The 24,944-nt window shown below is 44.5% G+C and overlaps 1 protein-coding gene across 3 annotated transcripts in view; it reads left to right on the top strand.

The window, feature by feature from the left end:
• The first annotated feature begins 2,585 nt into the window (after window positions 1–2,585).
• SLC9A3 (solute carrier family 9 member A3) overlaps window positions 2,586–24,944 on the top strand; it is a 1,201,500-nt gene continuing 1,179,141 nt past the window's right edge. Inside the window, exon 1 of one of the 3 annotated variants that reach the window (XM_086965314.1) lies at window positions 2,586–2,942. Coding sequence is in view for 1 of the 3 variants with exons in the window: in XM_086965316.1 (XP_086821442.1) it covers window positions 2,753–2,942 (190 nt within the window). In the remaining 2 variants the exon portion in view is untranslated. The remainder of the gene's footprint in view (window positions 2,943–24,944) is intronic. The other 2 variants (XM_086965316.1, XM_086965315.1) reach the window with 2 other exon arrangements.

A 24,944-nucleotide genomic window follows, 5' to 3' on the forward strand; every position in this document is an offset into this window, starting at 1 on the left:
GCTTTTTCAGGTTATAAACATGACTGTAATTTATACTTGTTATTTTTCATACCTTTTTACTGAATGGTTGTCTGAGTAATACATTTATATATTTTTTTAATTATACGTGTGCACTTTATTCATTCTAATTTTGTAGTACTTTTAAATGTCTGTTGTTTGTTTGGTTCGTTCTCCACCCCCTTCCATCTTCATGCTGCTTGCCCCATTCAACTGCCACACTGTTTTTACACATATTGCACAGCAACACGGACTGCTGTGCAACATGGCTTAAAGGAAAAAAAGAGCTATGACACGGTCAACATTGGTTACGTCATAGCACTTTTTTTTTTACTTTATGCCATACTGCAGAGCAGCTTCCTCTTCTGTGCAATATGTGTAAAAAAATTGACAAAGCCAATAAATCTTGCCTAGACAAAACCAGTTAGCTTTTTCAATACTAGTTTTCACATGCATCCCCTTTTTCATTTTTTTAACATTCTCAAAGGGGAAAGGCTACCTTGTGTCCCACAGTTACCCTTTTCTATCTGATAATGCGTTACCACCACCTTTGCAGTGTCAGTAAAATTCTAAACCCATTTTGATATTTGGGGCCAGATGTACGACCATTTTTGTGGTCGCAAACGGGAAATCAGCCCTGTTGCGACCGCAAAATGGGTCTACCCTATTTACAAACCCTATTTTGCGAATTGATAACCTATTACGGTTTGCGACTTGCTATTAGAAAGAGGCGTGCCAAGGGCGTCTCTTCCTAATAGTGACTCGCACTTCAATGTAAGATTGTTTTGCAGAGGTAAAACACTCACAGTTTACCACCCATTTCAAATGGGCAGTAAGTCACTCACAAACAGGAATGGGTCCCCAGGGCACCCCTTCCCCTTTATGACTGTCATTGAAAATATATTTTAAGAGCATGCAGTGGTCCTACGGACCACTGCCTACTCCTCAAAAGTGAAACAGTAACGTTTCATTTTTCTTTTTTAAATTCATCCCGCTTTCCTTTAAGGTAAACAGCCTGCATTTAAAAGAAAAAAACTGTTTTATTGAAAAAGCAGTCACAGACATGGTGGTCTGCTGACCCCAGCAGGCCACCATCTCTGTGAGTGCCAGCCATTCCCAATGGTGTCTCTAATTGCACCTGACTCATGAATATTAATGAGGAAGGCAATTTTCATCCCCATTAGGAATCGCAAACAGTGTCTGAGACACTTTTCTAAATTACAATTTGCGAGTCGCAAATTGTGAGTTGTAAAATGACGCAAATTGCGACTCGCAAATTGGAAGGGTCGTACATCTGGTCTTTGGTGATCTGTTAGCGAATAACAAATGGGGTTAGGGCTAGATATACAAAGTCTTTTTGCATTCGCAAAAGGCACAATCACAAAATTGGGCTATTTGGCACCGCAAAAAGACTTTTTCTGATTTATCAAACCGAAATTGCAATTTAATAACACGTTACTGAATCGCAATTTGGGTTTGCGACTAAAGACTGATTTGGTATTTGGAAGGGGCATGCTCAGGGCTTCCCTTCCAATTATCGAATCACAGTGGTATGTATTCATATATTGCGACTGAATTCCAGTAGGAAAACATTAGTATTTTACCATCTCCTCAAAGGAGGTGGTAAGTCATTTGCAAATGAGATGGGGTCCCCATGAGAACCCTTTCTTTGTGAGAATGTTAAAAAACATATTTGTATGAGCAAGTAGTCGTTCCACGGACCAATGCCTACACTTAAAAAATTAAAGTTAAAAGTTTCAGTGGTCAGCTGACCCAATAAGAACACCATCCAGTGGCGTAACGTAGGTCACTGCAGGAACCTGCGGTGCGGGGGCCCGAGCTCCAGAGGGCACCTCAGCACAGTACCCAGGCCTGAGGACTTCTGACTAAGTTTGCAGGGCAGGAGGGGGGGGGCATGGGCTCTAGTTTTGTTACGCCACAGCCACCATCCCTGTGGTGCTGTCATTCCCAATGGATTACAAGCTGCAACCTACCTTATTATTATTGATGAAGAAAGTCCATTTGAAAGCCACTAGGAATCGGTAATTTAAAAATAAGGATTAATACATTAGGGATCACGGTTTCCAATGTTAGTACATTTAGCCATTAGTACATAATAAGAAGGTATTTTATGGTAGCAAACCTTTTGATTTTGCGAATCAAGGGCGTTGAGACATCAAATTGTCGTTGTCCATCAATGCCCCTTGGTCTTTATTCCTGCTGCACCACCCGAGAATACTGCACGGAGATGTTGAAAATCAGTGTTTGTGTCTGTGCAACGTTTGAGTTCTTTTAGCCTAGTCGCTGCTTTAAGCATTGTTTTAATAATTACCGTCAGCGACCGCCTTTTAACCAACTACATGAAGGTTATCTCACTATACAGCTCCCCTATAGTGAGCAGGTTTACAAAATTCAAACTCGTGATGGAATGTAATTTGCGGCCCTAACGATAGGGCTTTTAAATGGCATAGGTGCTGTGTTCCTAATCTGACTTCCTTGTCACGGCTTCGGATATATTTATGACACAATTCTATCGACTCTGTGCCAGATATGGGCAACATTTATGGGAGGAGACAGGCCTCACCACCAACCACAGCGAGGGAGAGGAGATAATAATAAGAAAGATAAGGATAAGGGCACCAGAAATGCTACATTACAACGCACCTTCTAGTGCTACATGGCACAATAAGGGTAGACAAAAAACAATCTAAGAAATGGAGAAACAAGGCGACTAATACATATCGGAAGGCAGTATATGAAAATGTTGATTACGGGAGGCAGCTTTGCAGCGACCAGCAAAGAAGAAGACGCCGAAAAGATTTCAGAAAACAACAACACTGGAAGCAACCAGGAAGAATTTCAAATTGTCACTTTCAAGTGGCTGTACGTCCATGTACCTTTCATCCTCAGTTTGTGGATTTTGGTAGCCACTGCAAGTAAACTCGGTAAGTACGATGTGTTTCATCGGTGCATTGAAATCTAAAAGCTGCATGGAACGGGGCTTCAATTTTGAAACATTCTAAATTAAAGAGGCGGATTACATTGCGTAAATTTGTGCGAAACAATTGCACACTGACATGTCCAGATTGCCTAGATTGTACTGAAGCAGTTTTACACGAGCAATTTGGCTGATCACCTCATGAAAATCTTTTTGTGAAATGGTGCAAATTTACATCTGTCAGACAGTACAAGTCACAGTGGGGAATATTTACTCAGATTTTGCACATAGAGGCAAAATCTTTTTTTTTCAAATGTACTATCCAGTGCAAAGTTTGTTTTGAACTGGAAATCCAATTGAAAGTAGTGCAAAGCAACGCCTATTGCTGCTTTGCCTTACTTAGTGCCAAGTGCCGTTCGATGGGTGGTGCATAGTTGTTACCATACAACCACCCATGACTTTTAACACACAACTCTAGTTGCTAAAATAGTAAAAAGGGTTTTGCATCATAAAATAATGCCTCTCTAAAAAAGGTGCAATCGAGAAAAATGTATTTATTACGCCTTTCTTTTCCAATTTTGCATGTGTGCAGCATTGTGCAGCATAACATAAAAAGTTGTAAAAGTTGTAAAGTTAGTCTAATTGTATATTGTGGTGGAAGGATACCCTTCCAGTAGGAAGTCTGTACTAGACTCATGCTAAGGTATGGGTGTCGCTCATGGCAGCCTGATTGTGCATTGGTGCTTGAAAGAGAGGAGAGTCCCATATCTCCGCACATATGTTGTCCTGTTTTCTCCTTTTCACACACTTTTGGTTGCTGCGCTGGTTGAGTGAGAATTAAGAAAATTGACCCTAGTGTAATAATGGATTGAAACAACTGGAATAAAAGATTTTTAAAAAGTTATTGTAAGATTGCACCGCTGCAGTTTAACTAAGCAAGCCCTGTAAATGGTGCAGACCTTTTCTTCTGTTTTCTTTATCAAAAACAAATATGATGTCAAACCTTCAGGCACTAAAATTAATTCAATCTGTCAAACATTTACATATTTCGTTAGAGTTCTCCCCAAAAGGTATTACTGCAAATTAAATTTCATTTTCAACATCTTGCTACACGTCTGTAAAAACTATCTAGCTACGCATTTTCTCTGATCAAAAATATAACATCCTTCACAAGCATATTCAAACATATTCAGTCAACGTGATATTGATATCATATTTACTGTTATACGTTATTGCTGACAATTTTTCACCATCACCAAAGTGAAATTTTAAACATTTTACAGATGGATTACACGAAAAAAATATTGCTAATATGTGTATGCTATCAAGTTAATGTCTGAACATTTATGGCACACATAGGTTTGGGTGCATTTTGAGAATCCGATTCTGTGGACATGCATGCCCACAATTTACTAATATCAAATATCATAAGCATTGCAGATTTAATGCAATGGTTTATTAGCTTTGTAGTGGGCTTATGGATTTTTCCAACATTGAGGTCAAGAGTGACTGCTTAGCATATGCATTTAAGTTCTACAAGTGATCATTCGAGAAGCTTCCTTTCTTCCACAATGGAGCCCAATTCACAAAGGTTAACCTAGATGTTTGTTTTAAACTTAGACCAAACGTCTATGTTTAAGGCTATGGGAATTCACAAAGAGCATTTACAAGTAGTATCTTTATATACACACTCGGAAGGACCTTTGTGAATCGTGCCCTTGCTTTAAAACCCCACTTGCACATGTAATTATACTCTTAAAGGTTTTATGTAAGTGGGTGAAAAAGGCCCCCAAAAACTCCGATACAGATCTCAGGAAAGGAATTTGTCTAACATGAAAAAAGGTTAAAAAAAAATCCAATGTACTAATGCACATTTCAACCACACTTATCCCTGAATATTGTCATGAATATTCACGAGGTAGGTCGCAAATTTCAGTTCACTCTGATTGGTGGTTATTACAGGGATAGCAGCCGGCTAGGCTCAACAGACAATCATGCCTACTATCGCCTTTCAATAAAGTAAATATTTTCTTTTAAAAAGAGCCTATTTTCCTTAAAGCAAACGAGTCTGCATTTGTTTAAAAAAAGTAATAAAAAAAAAATATTTGAGAGGTGCTAGTGGTCCCTGGACCACTGCCCACTCACCCTCAAAACTTTTCTTTTGCATTCACAAAGAGTAAAGGGACCCCTTACCTTTCGTGAATGGCTTAGCAACCTATCTCAGAAGTATTTCGCTTTTTTGTGGGCAAATTTTGGTCACAAAACATTGATATATATCATGCTGATTCGGTAATTGAAAAGGGCGCCTTCTACACGTCCCTTTCAAATCCCGAATTAGTATAGGGTTGCAATTCCATGTTAGTAATCAGTAAAGTTTACTGTCTATTAAAATGTGATGGGTATTTCAGTAACAAACTCTGAATAGGAGTGTTTGAGACCTTTAAAACGCTTTGTACATGTGAAACTAGATTCCCTTATATGTTTGTGAAAAGGCCACTAAATCTTTCTGTAAATTGGACTGACCAGCTAAGGATTACGATTTAGCATGTTGTTTCTGTAACACAATCTTCATTCAAATACCTAAATACATTTGGAACAAGCAATACACGCTGCGTGTATCTCAAATATTATTTATGATGTATGTATGGAAGATGAGTGGTGGAACTTCTTCGATTACATCATGACTAAGCACAATTTATGCAGATTTTGAAGACTCGTTCTTCGTTAAAGAAATAATCTATAGGAACAAATTACATTTCTCTATCTTTTAAACTGCAATCAAGCCTTTTTAAAAACAATGGCACTAGTGAAAACGAAATGGACATTCTAACAACCCCTTGTTTTGAAATTATAGTATTGTGATACAGCAGCATTGTTTTCCATACCAATAAACTCAAAACAGAGTATATCATTAACGAATATCAGAAAACTGGTTTTCTACCTGGATAACATTTCTATGTTTGAAAATTTAACATCCTTGTAAAGACTATATCTGGATACCTGCATTGTGGGGAATAAACTTTCCCAGTGTTTTTTCAGCCCCTGGATACCCTCACAGGTGACAAGCACTGTTCGACAAATCCACCTTACATTACATGTTTAAAATATGCTGATAACAGAAAAATGTTAAGAAAAAATCTTGATACAGGATCCTGCTTTACATTTTCAAATAGCTTCATATAATCAGGCACAAGGAAAATCCTTATGGGAATCTGAACACACATTACTAACTCTGTGAGGGCTGATTTCAAAATTGTGACCGGTAATTGAATACGTTCATGAGCAAAAGGCTAAATATTATTTTTATAGTAATGTAACTTACATGATAGTTTATTTATATAAGGATAGCTGCTTCTGTCTTAGGGGCACTCACAAGACACATTTTAATGAAATTATCACCAGAAAGACATTGGGGACCTATATCTAAAGGGACTCACTGATATTTAACCATTTGCTCAGTGCTCAACCATGTTAAGAGGTGAGGAAATTACACACATGCAGATTAATTGATTGGAAAACGATCATGCAATGTGGGCAAGTGACAATAGCAGCATTTTATTACCAGGTAAAATTTTGATCACCTTCCCCACTAGACGTTGTCTTTTCTACACAAGTGTGTAAGAATCAATGGCATGTGATCATAGAAATAGTCTATAACTGACAGATATGTGTGATAATTGTGAAGTTCAGGTCCCTGCAGCGATAGTCTGTAACAATTGGCATGGTCTGATTCAGCCACGGCCTGTGGAGGGAGTTCCGGTGTGGCAGAAAGGCGGGGCGGGGGAGGGGCAGAGTGGGGCGTGCTAAAATATGGATAATTGGAGGTAAGTAAACAATTTAATTAATAAAACGAATTTCGTAGCACGCACTGCATCGCATTTTGAGATGCAGGGTGCGCTACGAAATTCGATTTATTTATTAAATAGTTTAGTTACCTCCAATTATCCATATTCCGGTTTTCAGCATCCCCCACCTTGCCCCTCCCTGCCTTCCTGCCCCACCGTAACTCCCTCCACGGGCCGCGGCTGGTCTGATTCCTGAAGAGAAAGTGTGTGATGATAGGCATGTTCAAGTCCCTACAGAGATAGTGTGAGTGATAGTCGTGTTCAAGTCTCAGCGGAGATAGGGTGTTATTATAATGAAGCCACATTCACACAGAGATAGTGTGAGATTATAGACATTTGCAGGTCCCTGTTGCAATAGCATGTGATGACAGTCATATTCAAGTTATCGTTGAGGAAGTGAAGAATAATAGTCCTGTTCAAGTCCTCATAGAGAGAGGGTGTGATGGTAGTTATGTCAAAGTTCCTGCAGATCATTTGTGTGATGCTAGTCATGTTCAAGTCCCCAAAGAGATAGAGCATGATTGTAGTGAAACCCAGGTTCTCTAACAGTTATTGTGTGATTATAGTCAAGTTTAAGTTCTTCTAGAGCTTTTATTTGAAAATTGTAATTTTCAAGTTCCCTTTGAGATATCACACAGTGATAGTCATGTTCAAGTCCCCATAGAAAGAGTGCACAATGATGGGCATGTTCCAGTCCCACCAGAGACAGTGTATTATTATAGTTATTTCAGGTCCCCGCAGAAATAATGTGTGATTATAGTGAAGCCCAAGTCTCCACAGAGATGGTTAGTGATTGTAGAAATGTTCAAGTCTCTGTAGAGCTAAAGTGGTATGAGTCATGTTCAAGTCCCTGTTCAGATACCTCACAATGATAGTCATGTTCAAGTTCACCGCTCCGACAGTGTGTCATTATAGTTATTCTGAGATTCCCAGTGATAGCATGCGATAATAGTAATTTTCGAGTCCATTTAGAGATAGTATACGATTGTCTTCATCTTCGTCCCTGTAGAGATAATCTGATAGACATGCGTACATCCCTGCAGACACAGCACCATCAAGGATGTTGTGTGATTATAGTCATGCCCACATCCATACAGAGATAAAGGGTGACTATTGGGATACCCAGGTCCCCAGAGAGACAGTGTGATTGTAGTAAAGGCCAGGTCACCACAGAGGCAGTGTATGAATACAGTTATGTGCAGGTCCCTACACAGATGGTGAATTATGATAGTCGGGTTCAAGTTCGGCAGAGCTGTTTTAAATAATGATGTTGTCCTCAAAGAAATAGGGGCCGATTATGAAGTAGTTCGGAAAGTCTTCCAATCAAATCGGTTTCAGAATCGATCTTGACCGAATCGGGTTCTGCGAGTCCGACCGACCGATTATGATGCTTTCCAACATCGTTCGGTCACACTTGCATTGACTTCAATGGGAGCTTGTGTTTTGTACAAGAACACAGGTTCCTATTGAAAAAAGGGTGGTTGGGGAAAACCTTGCATCCTGTGGCGGGCACCTCATGGTGCCTTCTACATTGTACGAGGTTGGAAAGAGGGATCCCTTGCATACCTCCATGGGCCCCAAGGGACTGGGTGAAGGGGGGTCTGCAACAGGACCCCAAAGTCATATTCCGACAGCCAATTTGTGTCGGGAAGACTAAATCGGAACAGCTGTCCGAATCGGTCATTATAATTGCTCGCTGGAAAACCTTGTCCATAGAGCTGTATGATTTGTAACCAAATTGGACAGCCCAAACGGTTTACAGGCATCATAATCGATCGGTTGGAAATGTGTACGATTCAGTAGGAAATATAGGTAATCGGCCCCATAGTATGAAATGATATTCATGTTCTAGTGTCTATGGCACCAAGACTCTAATTATCTTAATGATTTACTCTTCAAATGCAGCATTAACTGACTTCAATTTTGTGCATCCATGAAAGTCGATACTTACGTAGAAACCTAAGTGTAGGAGGATGGATATCTGACTATGGTTACCCCCAACTTTTTGCCTGGTGTTTAGCTGGTTTTCAACTTAGTTGGCCTGGGATCCTGCTAACCAGGGCCCCAGGCTATCTGCTCTCACTGTAAAATGGACTCCATGTACTTTAGGTACATACCTAATTGAATGTTGGGTCACCTTTGTGAGCCCCTGTATAGTGTACCGTAGGTACCCAGGGCATAGGTGCATCCAAGGCATACCAGGGGCTGCAGCATGAATTATGCCACCCCTGGCTGGCCATCAAAATTGACACAACTGGCGATCACTCAGCTGGGGCAAGGTCGTGTAATCACCCCTTGCTTAGATATAGTATTCCTATATCTAACCTTATATATAGACACATATACACCTATAAGTCACTCCTATGGCAGGCCTTAACAACCCTGAGGGCAGAGTGCTTGGTTTTCCTCGTGGTTATTGCTAACTTTGGTTTGGCTTTATTGAAACATGTCGTGTAAGGTGTCATACGCTTTGGAATACTACCCCCTTGCCAGTTCTGGTGACGCGGGTAGCACTCCACCCTTCTAGAGGGAGAAGACGTGTTGTTCCTGTTAATCCCGGTTAAAGTTAACCAGAGCCTCAGCATCACAAAAGGGATGCTGCTGCCACAGACACAAGTCTGACCTCTTGCTGCTGGGAGTCTTTCCAGCGAAGGAGGCTTGGACAATAGATTTCCTGCCTTGGTAGGTGCTAGCACCACCCCAGACAGGCCTTAGTGTTTTGGGGTAGGGAGGGCTGAATGAAATGAGACACTGCCTGGGGCACAAAAGGTGCTCCATGCATAGTCCGGTTGAAACCAGTTGTTGGGGCACTCCAGCCCCAGCTCTGGCGTGAAACTGGACAAAGGGAAAGGGGTGTAACCACCCCCTTCCCTGGTCCCACCCATAGGAGGGACCTAGCAGGTAATCCAGCCCCTTTGATTAGTATAAAGGTAGGAGCTGAGTCTAGAGTCTTTAGATTTATCCTGAACTGAAACTTGAAACGAAACTCTGGACCTTCAAAATTCTACTGCACCTAGAAGACTGACGAATCTCCCTTGTGGTCAAGGAGTGACCACCCTGTACAAACAGGCACCGTCCAGAGATCTGCGGTTTTCTTTGTCGACGCTCCCGCCGGAGCCCGAGCACAGAGCCTGACAAGAACTGGACTTCCTGACTTCCTTGAGCCTGATTCACAGCCACAGCAAAGCTGAGACCCGTGGAGGCGACGAGAGACGTGGGACCGGACATCTTGAAAAACCTGCTTATTGCTACTTGTGCAGCTTCTGAGGCACCCTTGAAGTTTTGCATTGGGGATTGAGAAGCCCCAGCCACAAGCACCTTTTGCACCAACGCACAGCCCTTCACACTCACCGAGTGCCACGTGGGGCCTGCTGGTAATTTTGTGCTCAATGCGTCTGTCCGGGCACTTGCCCGTTGGCTAGTGGTCTCTGTGACGAAGAACCTTTGAATTTAAACCACCTGCCTGGTTGCTCCAGATTGGCACCTGCTTCCCTGACAAGGAGAAGCCCCCCAGACCTTGCTGGTCTGCCTCAAAGCGAATATTTGATTCCTGCGTGGGTTGCATTTGCCAAGGCCTGTTGACTCCAAACCGGAAGCTGACACCGCCGACAGCGAGATCCTTTGAGGGACAAAAATATATTGTCATCGACGCCTCCTGGTCCACGTGGCTGCAGAGACAAGCTTCACATCTTCACCTGATCGCACCCGACATTGCCTGGTTCCTTCCTGGTTCCTTCCTGCTCACTGGCTAGTGACCCAGACTCTGTCCCCTCTGCTTTCAGGTACTCTTCATCCTCGATCCACCCTTGGATCCAACCGGACACTTCTCTCCTAGTCGCCTGCAGCATCTTTTTACAGTTCTCCATAGGATTCAGCGACGAAACCCGACACAACTTGACACCTATGCACCCGGCTCCTGTGGGTGAGGTAACGCGAGTACTCCGGTGCTCCTATGGGTATTAACTATCCAAGTGTCCTAGTTTTAAGTAGCTTTCTCCTAGTCCATCCGGAAGTGTCCTAAATCAACTAGTTTCTGACTCTTACGTTCCCATTGTATCCATATGGTAACTCGAGTGGGTGTTTAGACACTGCACACGCATCCCGTGGGCCCCCTGCTTCCTAACTCTTGCTAGCTCAGAGTAGCCCCAGCGATTCCCTAGGCCCTAGGCCTATTCTCTGTTCGTGACGTGGTTCTTATACCACTATTTTAGTATATGGTTTGCAACGCCCCTAGGGCTCGACTGTATTTTGTGCAACTTATTGTATTATAATTCAGTAACTTGTATGTGCTATAGCCTCTGACCTCATAAAGAGTTCAGATGGGTTGTGTTAGTAATAAATACATATATATTTTATATATAACCTGTGTGGTGTCCTTTCATTTGGTATTCAAGGGGTTACATATGGTAAAACAGCTGGCTTCACATGTTGCCACACAAGCGTCACTTTTAGAGACGTTCCTGTGGCGATATGTGCTTTGCCTTATTTACACGGCAGCATTAAGCCACTTAACATGACTTAACGCTGCCTTGTAAATAATGCCCCCTTTCACGCTATACTTATCGTGAAAGGGGTGGGCAATGGGTGTTACAGTGGGTGTTCCACCGCAAAACCCATTGATTTTGATGCTGCACCATATTTAGAAGGGCGGTGTAAATATGGGGCAGCGCTAAAAATAAGACCAGGGAAAACCTGGTCTTAAACAGGCGCATTGAGGAGAAATGTTTCATTTCTCCTCGTTTTTGCTGTTTCCATGAGTGCTGTGCTGTGCAGCTCACACATAAACCGCAAAAGGGCTTTAATTGTTTATGTGCAGGAAGGTGTCCCTTCCTCCACATAAACAATCAATAAAAAAAATTACGTTTTGCAACTTCTATGTGTGCCGGATTAACCAGCACACATAGAAGTTTCAAGATGCCATTTAAAGATTGTTTATGTGTAGGAAGGGACACCTTCCTACACATAAAACAATATTCCCCTCAATGCAGACACCCTTGCACCATGGTGCAAAGGTGCCTGCATTGGCGCTAGGCTGCTAAATTTAACACCAGCGCAGAAGGAGATGCAGAACTGCACCATATTGTTAGAAATATGGTGCAGCCCTGCGTTTCAGAAGAGGCAGAGCGTGACGGTAAGCCAAGGAGGCTAACACTATGCAAATTCAAATTTCAAAGCTTTATATGCTCTGCCACTTCTCTAGTGAATATGCCCCCAGTATCTTAGGGCCTGATTCACACAGTAAATGTACACTTTTGTGTAAGCTTACAATTTTTTGCTATTCTCAAAGGTACTTTACTAGTAGCATCTTTAGGACAGTGTAGCCTATGTGCATAAAAAGATGACTAAGATAGGATATAATGCCCTTGTAATATGGGAACAGGATATCTGTCACATTTGTGACAGAGTTCCTGTCTGCTAGCCTGTAAATTATGGTCTCAATATCTTAAGGCTTGATTCGCAAAGGTAAACATACACTTTTGTGTAAGCTTACTATTGTTTGCTATTCACAAAGTTACTTTACTGGTAGCATCTTTACAACTGCCTAGACTCCGCACATAAAAAGATAGGGCTGTCCCATCAGTTTATGTGGTGAAACCACAGTTGTAAAGATGATTCCAGTAAAATATCTTTGTGAATAACAAAGAATCATAAACTTACATAAAAATGTAAGTTTACATTTGTGAATCAGACCAGTAGGTCTCATTTTCCTTTCTAGCAACCTCCTTATGAAAGAGTCTCCAAGAGGAAGACACAGGTTTATTTCTGATTGCAACAAGCATTGCATGTCAATTCTTGCTAACCCTGTTAGGTTTAGTACATTGAAAAAATAAGTTCAGGGACTAGCATTTCTTTTTTGTCTCTAGAAAGTAATGTGCTTTGTTTTTCCAAGGCTGTTAATTCTGTCTAAGTTGTATTTCTTCTACATGCCCTTAATTGATTGATTGATAGGCTTTATTTCAATATAAAATATCATAAAAGCTTGTTCAACAATTATAAAACACAACATTTACAACAATCATTTCTTAACTACACAGAAAGGGAGAAAAGGGAGTAAAGTGTTAAAACAGTTAAAACAAGAATTAAATTAACAAGGACAGCCTTCTTGCACGGATCAACCATGACCACTTTAAAAATTTTGAAACACCGCAAACAACCAAAGCGGATGTGTCAGACATTAAAATGCAGAGCCCCACTGTGTGCTGGCGGGTGCCTAAAAGTCTACATAAGGGTTTGAGCCAGCACCTCCTAGGTGCACAGTAATCTGGACATTCGAAAAGAATGTGGGCTACCGACTCTACTCGAGTGGGACAACGCGCACAAAAGGGGGAGGACTGGTGAGAGGATTTCCATCGGGCAATCAGTTCACCTACAGCTAGGGTCCCCACTCTGAACTTAAAATACAGGGCCCGGTCAAAAGGGATGGAGATCATATCTAGATATGGTTCATAAGCCACCACATCTTTAATCCTCACAAAGGCTACAGTGGAATTACAATGACGTGGATCTATAGATAGTTTGGAAGAGTCCCAATTCCAATACAATTTCTTTATCATGGCTTTGGGTGGGGCAGTTCTCGATGCCCACGCATCACCAAGCCCTAACTCCACTAATAGCCATTTTACATCCCTCAACCATTTAATCCCGGACCAGCCTTCCATGGCCATGACCTCTGATAGCGCCTCTGCATAGGAAGCTAATTCGGGCACCCGGCACAACCGAGCCCAAAGAAGCAAGGGGCGGAGTTGGGCTTGGTCCTTAATCGACCTGTAACCTAGGTCCAATAGCACGGGTACTGTAGGTGTGCTCAGCGGGAGAGCCATCAGATCTTTCAGAAATTTGCTCTCCGATTTTGCTAATGGGTCCAGGTTGCAAGTGCCCCACAACTCCGCCCCGTACAAGGCAGAACTAACGCCTCTAGCTTTGTATATCTCCACAACTGGGGCGATAGGTTTGCTTGTGGAGGAGCGTTGCTCGTTAAGTAGTACAACACCCACCCTTTTGTGGCTAAGGAGCATTTTTTGGATGTGCGGGTTCCAGCTCAATGCATCGTTAAGGCGAATGCCCAGATAATTGAACTCAGATACCCTGTCCAATGGGACACAATTCAGAGCCGGGGAACGCCCAGGTTTTTTAGGCGGATTCATAATCAAATACTTGGTTTTATCAGTATTGAGTACCAATCCCCTTAATGAGCAGAACTCCTGAAAGCTATTCAGGAGACTCTGAAGGCCCATGGGGGTCTTTGAGATAAGAAGGGTATCATCTGCAAAGAGCAATGTTGGGATCCGTTTACCCGCCAGGGACGGAGCATCCGAGGGATTTCTTAACAGATGCTCAACCCCTCCGTTCACGTAGAGAGAGAACAGAGTGGGAGCTAGCACACATCCCTGGCGGACGCCCCTTCCCACAAGGATCCTGTCAGTTTTTTCACCATTCGTGCCCCATCGCACCTGCGCAAAATTGCCGGCGTGTAGTCTCACAAGGAGGGACAGGATGTACGGAGGCAGCCCCAGTTCTAGCAAGACCTTCCACAACTCCTCCCTTGGTACCAGGTCAAAGGCAGTCTTAAGGTCTATAAAGGCCAAATACAGAATGCCTTTGCCCAGCACCACCACCTTCCAATACAAGAGAGCCAGTCTAAAGGCCTGTTCAATGGTCCCTGTTACAGAGCGAAATCCAGCTTGGAAGTCCGACAAGATGTTATTGTCGTCCACCCACTGAAGCAGCCTCCCCAAGATCACCTTCCCTGGCACTTTTTGTGATGAGTCGATGAGACTTATGGGCCTGTAGTTGGCAGGGTTGTCCCGACACCCCTTTTTGAATATCGGGACAACCTCCGCCCCGTTCCAGGATTCAGGTACAGGCGCACCGCTATTGATAGCGTTGAGCAATGACGAAACCAGCTTCCCCCACTCCTTGGGGTTTGCGCGTAGCAGGTCACCCAGTATCCCTTCAGGCCCTGCTGCTTTTAGGGGCACCAATGATTCAATTACACCTTCCACCGCTCTAGCAGTGAAGGGAGCACCCTCAGTATCCCCTATACAGTCAGCTAGGGAAAAGGTGGTATGGGAAGCCACCTCAATCGGGGTATAGAGGGACAAGAAATGGTTGAACCAGTTCTGGGCAGGGATGTTACACGTCATCAGGGTGCTGACTGGCCTATCCCTAGATCTTATAAGGTTCCAAAAACCTCTGGCATCCCTGCCCGCACTTGCTTCCATGAGATCCGCCCAGAACCCATCCTCCCATTCTCTCTTTGCTGCGATAGTTGTCTGGGTGTACTCTTTCCTAGCCAGCCTGATTGCAGCCTGGGATTTACTTTTGACAGCACCTATCAGGGCGTTTTTCTTCCCCCTGCATTTTTTAGTAAACCAGCCCGGCGGTTTGGATGGCTTCTTACTCTTACCAGCTCGGGAGGCCTTGCTTGGGAGAATGAAAAGGTCACTCAAAGCCTTGGTTGTATCACAAAAAAGCACGGTGACTTCCCCAGACAAAGGAATCAGCGAGTCCAATTTAGACTGGGCTGTATCTAAAAGAGCCCCAATAGCTAACACTTTCTCTTCGTCTATAATAAGCTTGCTCCACTTCAAACGTCTACCGCAGTTGGAGGGATGTACTTCATGGGGGATAGATGCTATACGGGGCGTATGCACTCCCTGGTCCCCAATCCACAGGGGAAGGAGGACAAGAGAGAGGAGGTTGTGATCACTCTCGACTGATGGAAGGACCTCCATATCCCGCATTAAGCTCCAAAGCTTTACGTCAAGGAGAATGATTGCCCTTAGGCCAAATTCCATGATTAGGGAATTGATTTGGACCACCACTTGAGACCACCTCCTGATGGGAGGTATAGTTAGGGCTGGTATTCCTCTCCTAATGTCTTCATTGGCGTTTCCCAAAGTGTCCTCTAACCCAAGGGGCTCAAAAGTGCAGTTTAGGTCCCCTGCGACCAGGACATGAGATCTATTGGCACACTGCCTAAGCAAGGATTCCAACCCTGATACTATAGGTGATTGCGAACCTCCCTTCATGCCCCTGGCGTAAATATTAATAATGTCCAAGATCAGCCCTCTCCGCGGTCCCTTAATTGATATACTGAGTAGATCGGGTGTATTTGTCGCATGCTGAACAACTTGGCAGCCGAGCGAGATAGCGACCCATATGAGGAGGCCTCCTGAGGGGCGGCCCTTCCCTGAAAGGGGGGACACTGCTGGTACAAAAAAGGATGAATAGCCTACCTTGTGACAAGGCTCCCTACTCCAAGTTTCTTGGAAGATGCAAATAGAGTAGCCTTCCACAAGGGTGTTCCAATCGGGTAGAGCCAGCTTCCTCGAGACACCCGCAACGTTCCAGCTGAGAATCCTTAGGTCTGGACCTGCCACAGCAGGCTCCCTGCAGGGTTCAGAGCTGGATACCCCCTCCCTCTCAGGGGTTGTCCATGGTGCACTATCTCCTTGTTGAGTCCCGACAACCAGGTTGGGATCCTGATCTAGGGGGCTATATGCAACTGGTAAAAATGGTGGATTAGCATTACTTGGGCCTAGGACATGAGACTCTAACACAAATCCCGGACTCGGAAGCAACGGAGCCACCCCAGAACAAATATTGTTTCAATATCCTGGCGTCTTCCCATATGGCCCTGACCATGCAACTGGCTGATATGGCAAAGGGATGTAATGATTCTCGGGAGAGGTAAAATTGTTCCTTCATCCCCCCCCAAATAAGTACCGTATTGGTTTCCTACGGGTCTTGGGTAAAAGTAGGTCAAGTCTACTACACCAATACCTGCACCACCAATCCCTAAATTCTGATTGCAAATTGTTTGGGCAACCCTAACATCCTTAAAATTTACCACCACACGGTCTCTCTCAAAATGCTTATGCCCGTAGCCTACCCACCCTACCCTTCTGACGCCTATGATCAGGCCGTCTAGTTCCCTAGGGAGAGGTCTATTTGTACTTAACCAGTGCAAGGTTTTATTTTTAAGCGCTTGGTGGGATTCTTGCTGGTCAGCCTTCAGGGATGGTACATTAATAAGGATGGCAACATAAGGCTGGCAATCTGGTGGTAGGTTCACGGGTGGTATTCTAGGGGCCTCTTTGAGAGGGAGCACGTCAAGCTGGATAGCTGGTGGAGGATTGGAACTAATTCTTCTTGGTTGAGCTAGCTCGAGGCCTTTGCTATTGCCAGAGTTTCTTGGTTTGGCAGAACCATTTCTACCAGAAACTTCAGACCGCACGGACTTCTTAACAGGGACAGTACTAGCCTTTGGTGTATTTGGATGTTCTGTAACATTCATTGCGGCCAACCCTGGGTTCCGGACGCCCCCAGAGGAAGCCACAGCGTGTACAGCGGGGGCATTTACCACTACCACCCCATTAGCCGTTCCAGATGTAATAGGTGGGCCCTATGGGGATATAGGGGTCGCCCGGGCAACAGTTCCCCCCCCTAGTCCGTCCTCCCTAATTCTAGAGTGTAACTTAATGAGAGATTTTATGGAAAAAAAATTGTCCAGGGTCACTTGCTCAAACCTATCCAACCGCTCTGCCAGCCCTTTAACTCTCTCTAAGACCGGGATCAACAATGATTTCATCATTTTCTCTAATTGGGCAATCGAGGGGGTTTCATGGAGTGGGACTTCGGCAGAGTCAGTCGTCAGATCAACACATGACTGTTCTGCTATAGCACCAGAGGGCTCTCCCCCCGTGTCCCCCTGGGGGCAACTTGCACCCAACCCCGCGCCCTTATGGATCCCGCCCACCCTGGTACCAAGTCTCCTATGTTTCTTATAGGGTTTAGGATTGCTACCTTTACGCGGGCTAGCAGTTCTTTTCCTTTTAATATGGACTGATCTATTTACTACCGGCGGTACCAACACTGGTGGAGGGAGGGAATCCCCACGGCTAGAAGAAATGTTAGGAGGGAGCATAGGGACGGAGGTCTCACTGGACAGTAAATCCGAAGCGTTATCTTCGTTAAGTGGGGCTATGACTGCCATACTCTCCAGCCTATCTAAACTGACCCTTAAAGCAGCAACCCGTGGATGATCTAAAAGGGGAGAAGCATTCACCAAGGGATCGGTTTCACGTACTGGAGAGGGAACTAACGCCAAGGGACCCAATGACGACCGCTTATTTGAAAGATGTTCTCGAGAAAGACGCTGCTCTGTCATGGCGATTTCCTTCTCGATAACTGTGACAACTTGGGTGATAAACTGGTCCATTGCGCCAGTAACACAACCAGGGCCTCCCCCCCACCCCTCTCAAACTCTTCCCTGAGCGAGTAGACATTAGCATAAACAACCAGTAAGAAATATATACACTGTGCCCGGCGAAACAACTTCCTAGCTAAAAAACAGTCAACAGTGTACAAGAATTGGCTAACTGTCCGTGCTACCGCAGCCAAAGTTTTCAGGGGGGTGGCCCAGCCCAGCCCTGGACAGCCCCGGATGGCCCCAGACAGTCTCGCCCTTGTCCCGGGCTTCTCCCGCGAGCTACCGCGCAGCGGTTCGCTGAGTCTACTAAATAGGGTGGAAGATGGTCAGGGGGGCGGGGTAAGCAGGGAGAGCGGACCAGGTGCTGCAGGTTAGTCGGGCAGGGACTCCTGGGAGATGGAGTCCCTGCGGCACCGCTCGCAGCCCTGCTGCAATTCCAACCCTCGCCTCAGCCGACCTCAGCGCCACAACCCCAGGGCCAGGGCAGGCTCCCGCTGCTCAAGGTCCGGGAAGTACAGCAGAAGGGAGAAGAACAGCAAGCAGAGTTCCAGTCAAAAGGCTCCTCACAGGGCAAGGTTATTGCAAACAGTGCCCTTAATGTTCCTTGCTAGGTAGCTAGGCTCACCCTCTATAAATACCAATGTACACATTCACTAATTTTGAGGACTCATTATACCCACTCCTGACCCAACACACCCAAACACACACTTACACTCACACTTTTCCAGAAAAAAAAACATGTTACTCATCTTATGATTGACTACTAAGACCACAAGAAGTCTCTCAGAACCAAGCAGTTCTTAAAAATATACAACTGAATAGATGTGATGGTTGCAATCATCAATCTAAAAACACTGGAATTCAATGGGTTAGTTAGTCATACAACTAACCATAAACACTGGATGCACTTCTCATGACGTCACACATGACTTCACAAAAGCCATAATCAAAGACTGCTTTGGTGATATCACAAATCGCTTATAAAAAATATAATCAATCACATCAGTGATGTAGCATTTCATTTAACATTACATGGAAATGAAAGGTGGCAATACCACTTAGAGCCAACAAATGCCCTCTTTGGCAAAGGTTTCACTGACAACAAACAGATGTTCTCCCAGGTATCAGAGGCTCAATTCACAAAGGCAAATCTATAGATATAAATTTCCAGACCTGTAATTCCTAATTTGCAGCCTAAATTGAATTACCAACTTGAGGCAGATATTTACGGCTAGTAGTGAGAGTTCTTGTACTTTCCCCCTTACATGAGGGGGTGCAATACGTACAACTCAAATTATGTTTGTAAACTTATAACTAGCATCTTTACTAGCAAAACTGGGTACAAATCTGACACGCAGATTTGCACAGCACAGACAGATATGCCTGTATTCACTATGTAGAACTACAAACTAAGATGAATAGGAAAACAGCTATCACCTGTGGAAAATCTTGAACGTGACAAATATTGCTTCTGGTAGTATGCATTATAGAGCTTACAGTCTGCCCTGTTTGTCTTTGCTGTGAGACATTGTGGAGCCCAACAACATGTGTCCCTGGACCAATGTGCCATTGGAACTAAGCTGCACCCAACCGAGATGCCCTAATCAGGGCAAAACTGATCTTGAGTTTCTTGTGGTCTGGTACAGAGAGGGTCTGGCTTGGCAGTTTGGGGTGGACTGTTCCTATAGGAGCAGGCACAAGCTGCATATGGCTGGTTCTAATTTGAGATGGTATGGTGGGCAAAATATCATTGCTATGGAAGGCTACCCCAAGTGATTACCAGTGATTAGACAAATTGCAACCATTCCTCCCCTCACCTTAGTTTTAGGGGAGCCAACAACTGCTACAGTTGAGTGTCATGGTGTGTGCTTGTGTGTGTGTGTATTTGTTTGTAATGTATATTGTCCCATGACTATTGTTGTACATTTTTATTTTATCTTTTAATATTTATTTTGGTTCTTATCTTTTACATTTGTACAATGTTATGTTTATGGATGTATTCAATATTTAAAGTTATATGACCATGTGAGGATTTGGGTATATTATATGGTATGGCTGCACAGCCATACCATTTAATACACTTTCAAAAACTGTATTGAGTCCAGTTAGGTTCATTTGTAAAACATTAAGCTCAACCCTGGGTAGCAAGTCTTAAACAAAGGAACTAGTGTTAAGCTTTTACCAGTACCAAACAACAAATTAAGAAGGCCACACAACATGAAAAAAATGATACCAACTTATAAAAATAGACTATATTTTTATGAAGTTTTAGAGACCAAGAGGAAGAAAAGCCAATAGCGGGTTCTGGAGATACAGATTTTTAAAGAAAACAGAAATCTTAGTGTAAACACGAACAATCAGTGGTAATCATAAAGTTTGTAAACTATTGAAAAGTTTGAAAGAGTTGTGTTTGGCTGCTGCGGCCCGACTTGGGTGACCAAATCTGACAGGATGAAGGTCTAGGGGCAATGAGAAGTATATTGGCAGTTACCTGGCCCCCAAAGTGTTTTCCAGTCCAGTACTAAACTTCACAGCACAACAGCCGTAGACTTCAATGGAGTGGTCCTGATGATGCGGATGAAGGAGATGGATGATGCTCAAGGATCTATGGGTTCTGTCCAGTTCACGGGGGTGCCTTTGTGGTTATTCCTCGATCCACAGGTCAGGTGGGGTGACTTTGGTCACAGAGGTTGGGGTCCCTCAAAGATCTCTTTGAGACAGTCAAAAGCCAGCTGCAGCGATATCTCTTGGTGGAGGCTGGTGTCAATCTTGGGAGAACAATCTGGACACAGATGACACTCTGTTTCTGGCTGATTCAGGTGCAACTTTTTGGTCTATTGAGGCGCCCAGCGGCAGTTAGTGGAGATTCTCCTGAAGTGACTACAGACCTGCCAAGCTGGGTTACTTCCGTTTTGATGGCCCCGGTGGTGGTTTCAGGGCATCAGCTGACTGACCCTTGGAGTCACTTCTTTGGTCTAAGACTGGGGCCTAACTTTTCCCCTAGCCAGAAGCCAAAGGCACAAGCCTCTCTTAACTAGACCAAGGCGCGGCAGGTGCAGACCAGCCGACGGTGCAGCCTTTCTTTTCCAAGTACAGGGGTCATCAGGGAAGTCTTTTCTTGGTCTTTTTGTCCGGTTCCAGCGTGGTCTGAGGTTCAGGGTGCCAGGGCTGTCATATTTATGCCCAGAAAGAGCCCTGGGGGCATGATGCAGTCACTAGCCAATGAGCTACCAGGTCCCTTTGCTCTTGGTCATGCCTTTCCATCTATGTTGGGGTCTGCAAAGAGTCCAGTGGATGCAAGATATACAGAGGCAGAAGTTGATAATACTAGCACACTATTTGTGGTAGTTTGGACTGGCAATTACCGAAGTACCTGAACTCCCCAAGTTCAGGTACTTCGGACCCAGGAGAGAATATGGTCCAAACTCTCATTCGAGAACTGGACTCGGGAATTAAAACAATCTGCCCCTCTCGCGGACCTTGACCCCGTGAAAGCAGACGCAAACTCCACCAAGTGGCTAACTACCACTCTTGATTCAGTAGCACCCAAGAAAAATTTGAAGAAAAAAAGTAAAATCTTTAAATCCCCATGGTACTCCCAAGAATTGAGAAACTTAAGAAGAACCTGCAAAACTCTGGAGCGTAAATGGAGAAAAGACTGGGACACCCTCAATAAAGAGAAATACAAAATAGCCATGAGGACCTATAAGTCAGCTCGGAAAACAGCCCAAGCCTCTTTCTTCAAAGAGAAAATTAGATCTGCCTCCAACTCGTCTCGGGAGACCTATAAAATAGTAAAAGAGTTACTTAAAATACCCAATCCCCCTTTGATACAGGAATCCACGGTCACTAGATGCAACCAAGTAGCAGCTTTCTTTGAGAGCAAAATAACGAACATTCTACAATCCCTTCCGCCAAAATCTGACAGCAATGCTCCTGCGGCTTCTATTGCCACAACTATAGGCCCCACTCTGGACTGTTTTAACCAGATATCCAATGAAGACTTCTTGAAGGCTCTAACAGGCATGAAAAGTGGATCCCCGAATGACCCAGCCCCTATTCACATCATTCAGCAGGTGGGACCTACCATCTCGCCTCTGGCCACTGATCTTATCAATGCCTCATTTAATCAAGGAGTGGTTCCCCCTAGTTGGAAACATGCAGTAGTTAAAGCTCTGCAGAAGAAACCAGGACTTGACCCTCAAGATTTTGCAAACCTTCGACCAATCTCTCTTTTGCCAGGCTTGAGTAAGATTGCAGAGAAGGCCGTTAATCAACAACTCTCGGCCTTCCTAGAAACTAACAATCTACTTCGCCCCTCACAAACAGGATTTCGCCCGGGTCAGGGGACTGAGACCGCCCTTTTGACAGTGGTCGAAGAAGCTAGGTGCATCTTAGGTTCGGGAGGAATGGCTTTACTGATCCTCCTGGATCTAAGCGCTGCATTTGACACTGTAGATCACGGGATCCTGATCCAGCGACTCCTTAATCTAGGGGTGAGAAACACCGCATTACGTTGGCTCACATCCTTCCTGAAGGACAGAACCTTCCAGGTTTGTGAAGGGATGGTGCGATCCAAGTCTTTCCCCCTCCAGTGTGAGGTACCTCAGGGCTCTTCATTGAGCCCTACATTATTTAACATCTATATGGCCCCCCTGGAGGATGCTGTCACTCCCTTTGGGATCAAAGCTGTCACATACGCTGATGACACCCAAATGGTTGTCTCATTCTCACTGGAAATAGATAAACTTAGAAATCTGCATGATTGTCTTGCAGGAATCTATAATTGGATGTGTGACTCGAGACTTAAATTAAATGGCACAAAAACAGAGCTCATGCTTCTGGGTCATCGAATAACATCCCTTCCCATCTCCATGTGGCCATCGTGTCTAGGAGCCCTCCCACAACCTAAGAAAGAACTCAAAAGCTTGGGGTTCTGGTTGGAGCAAGACCTCTCTTTGAAAACGCAGGCCAAAAAGACGGCTGGTACCTGTGTGGGCCTACTTCGCTCAGCCCGGAAGATTCTCCCCCTACTCCCGACACAGTCCCAAAAATTGCTCATTCAAGGTCTCATCTTATCCAGATTAGACTACAGCAACGCCCTTTTCATGGCTGCCCCTGAATCTACTATTAACATCCTTCAGCGAACCCAAAACGCAGCAGCGAGGCTATTGACAGGCACCGCCCAGAGAGCATCAGCAAAACCAGCGCTTAGAGCTCTCCATTGGTTGCCGATCCGGGAAAGGATCAAATTTAAGGCTCTATGTATCACTCATAGATCCATGCAGGGTAAAGGGCCCCCTATGCTAGGGACAATACTCTATCCCTATAAAACTACCAGGTCCCTGCGCTCATCTCAAGGCAACTTGGCCACTGTTCACAGAGTCAAGAAGGCCCGCACCGGAGGGCGACGTTTTTCGGTCACGGCAGCAACCCTGTGGAATTCTCTGCCAACCCGGATGCGAACTGAACCAAACTATATGAAGTTTCGTAAGCTGCTGAAGACATATCTTTTCCCACAATAACTTTAAAATTCACTCCCTTCACCCCCTCGCTTCTCCTCAGTTTTCCATTGCACTCTCAGCGCTGGGACGCTCCCGGGCAGCCATGCGCTTTATAAATCCTTTTTCGTTCGTTCATTCATTCATTCATTCATTCATTCATTCATTCATTCATTCATTCATTCATTCATTTCATTTCATTCATTCATTCATTCATTCAATTAGACTTATAAGAGGTTGGTGCTCAGCATTTGCTATACTCACAGAGGCAATGAATGAGAGACACACTGAAGAATAAATCTGAGACCAATTTGCAAAAATAACATAGAGTTTTATCAAAATGTTCAGATCACAAACTTAATTTTAAGGTTTTTAATATAACACACTTTTGTGCGCAATAACACACCATAGAAGTCAATTGGAGGAAATAGGAAAACGCATATAAAATCATGCAGTTCAATTGTTAGAAATGGGGGTCTCTAGTTGGCAGTGGCTGGCCACAGTCCAAATAGGGACCCTTCTTCCTAAGTCAGAGTAAGGGGGCTACACCCATTGAGAACCCCTGCTCAACCCTGTGGTAACGTAGCACAAGCAGCTAGGCTTATCTCAGAGGCAGTGTGTAAAGCATTTATGATCATACACAGTAACACAGTGAAGGACACTACAAAGGGACACCACACAAGTAGTTATAAAAAATAAGTATCTTTATATATAGACTTAATCACAAGACCAATAACGGTAAAAAGCCACAATACTGGAAAATGGGGGGTACTCTTGAAAAGCTGGAAAAAGAGTTCAAGGGTTCAAATAGGGGTTCAGTTCAAAGCAGTGGTCTACTTACAAATTACCTGGATTTCGTAGCAAAATCAACAAAATGTCGCAAAGGAGCTGTGGCGATGATTTTCCCCACGCAAGGCCGGCAATGCGTTGAATCCTTGCCGCAAGGGAGGATGATGCGCCGGGCTCCGGGTGCGTGCGGGACAAAGCGACAGATTTCTCCACGCTAGGCCAGCGATGCGCTAAATCCTTGCCGCGAGGGAGGATGATGCGCTGATCCTGTTTCGTGTGTGATCTTGTTGAGATGAAAGAAAATAGCACTCCACGAGGGAGCGACGATCCGGGTGCGATGCGAGGAAAATGGCAGACGCTCAGCATCCGCGCTGCGATTAACTCGATGCGATGATCCGGGGTCAGCGAGCCTTCGAAAAGCCTGCAAACGTGCGATGCGATAATCTCTGGGGTTAGCGAGCACTTTGAGGCCCACAAGCGTGCAATGCGATGATCTTTGGTTTGCGAGCGCTCGGCGGCAGCAGCGCGTGGATTTTTCTTACGCTTTTCAGCAGCAGCGGCTTGCAAACGGCGTTAGTGACGATTTTCAGCTCTCTTTTCTCTGTAGTAGAACTAGAGGCCCTGGAACTCACGGGGGCTTCACCTGCTGATAGAAATCC

This window comes from Lissotriton vulgaris, chromosome 4_1 (genome assembly GCF_964263255.1).
Source record: "Lissotriton vulgaris chromosome 4_1, aLisVul1.2, whole genome shotgun sequence".
In the NCBI taxonomy this organism is placed as follows: domain Eukaryota; kingdom Metazoa; phylum Chordata; class Amphibia; order Caudata; family Salamandridae; genus Lissotriton; species Lissotriton vulgaris.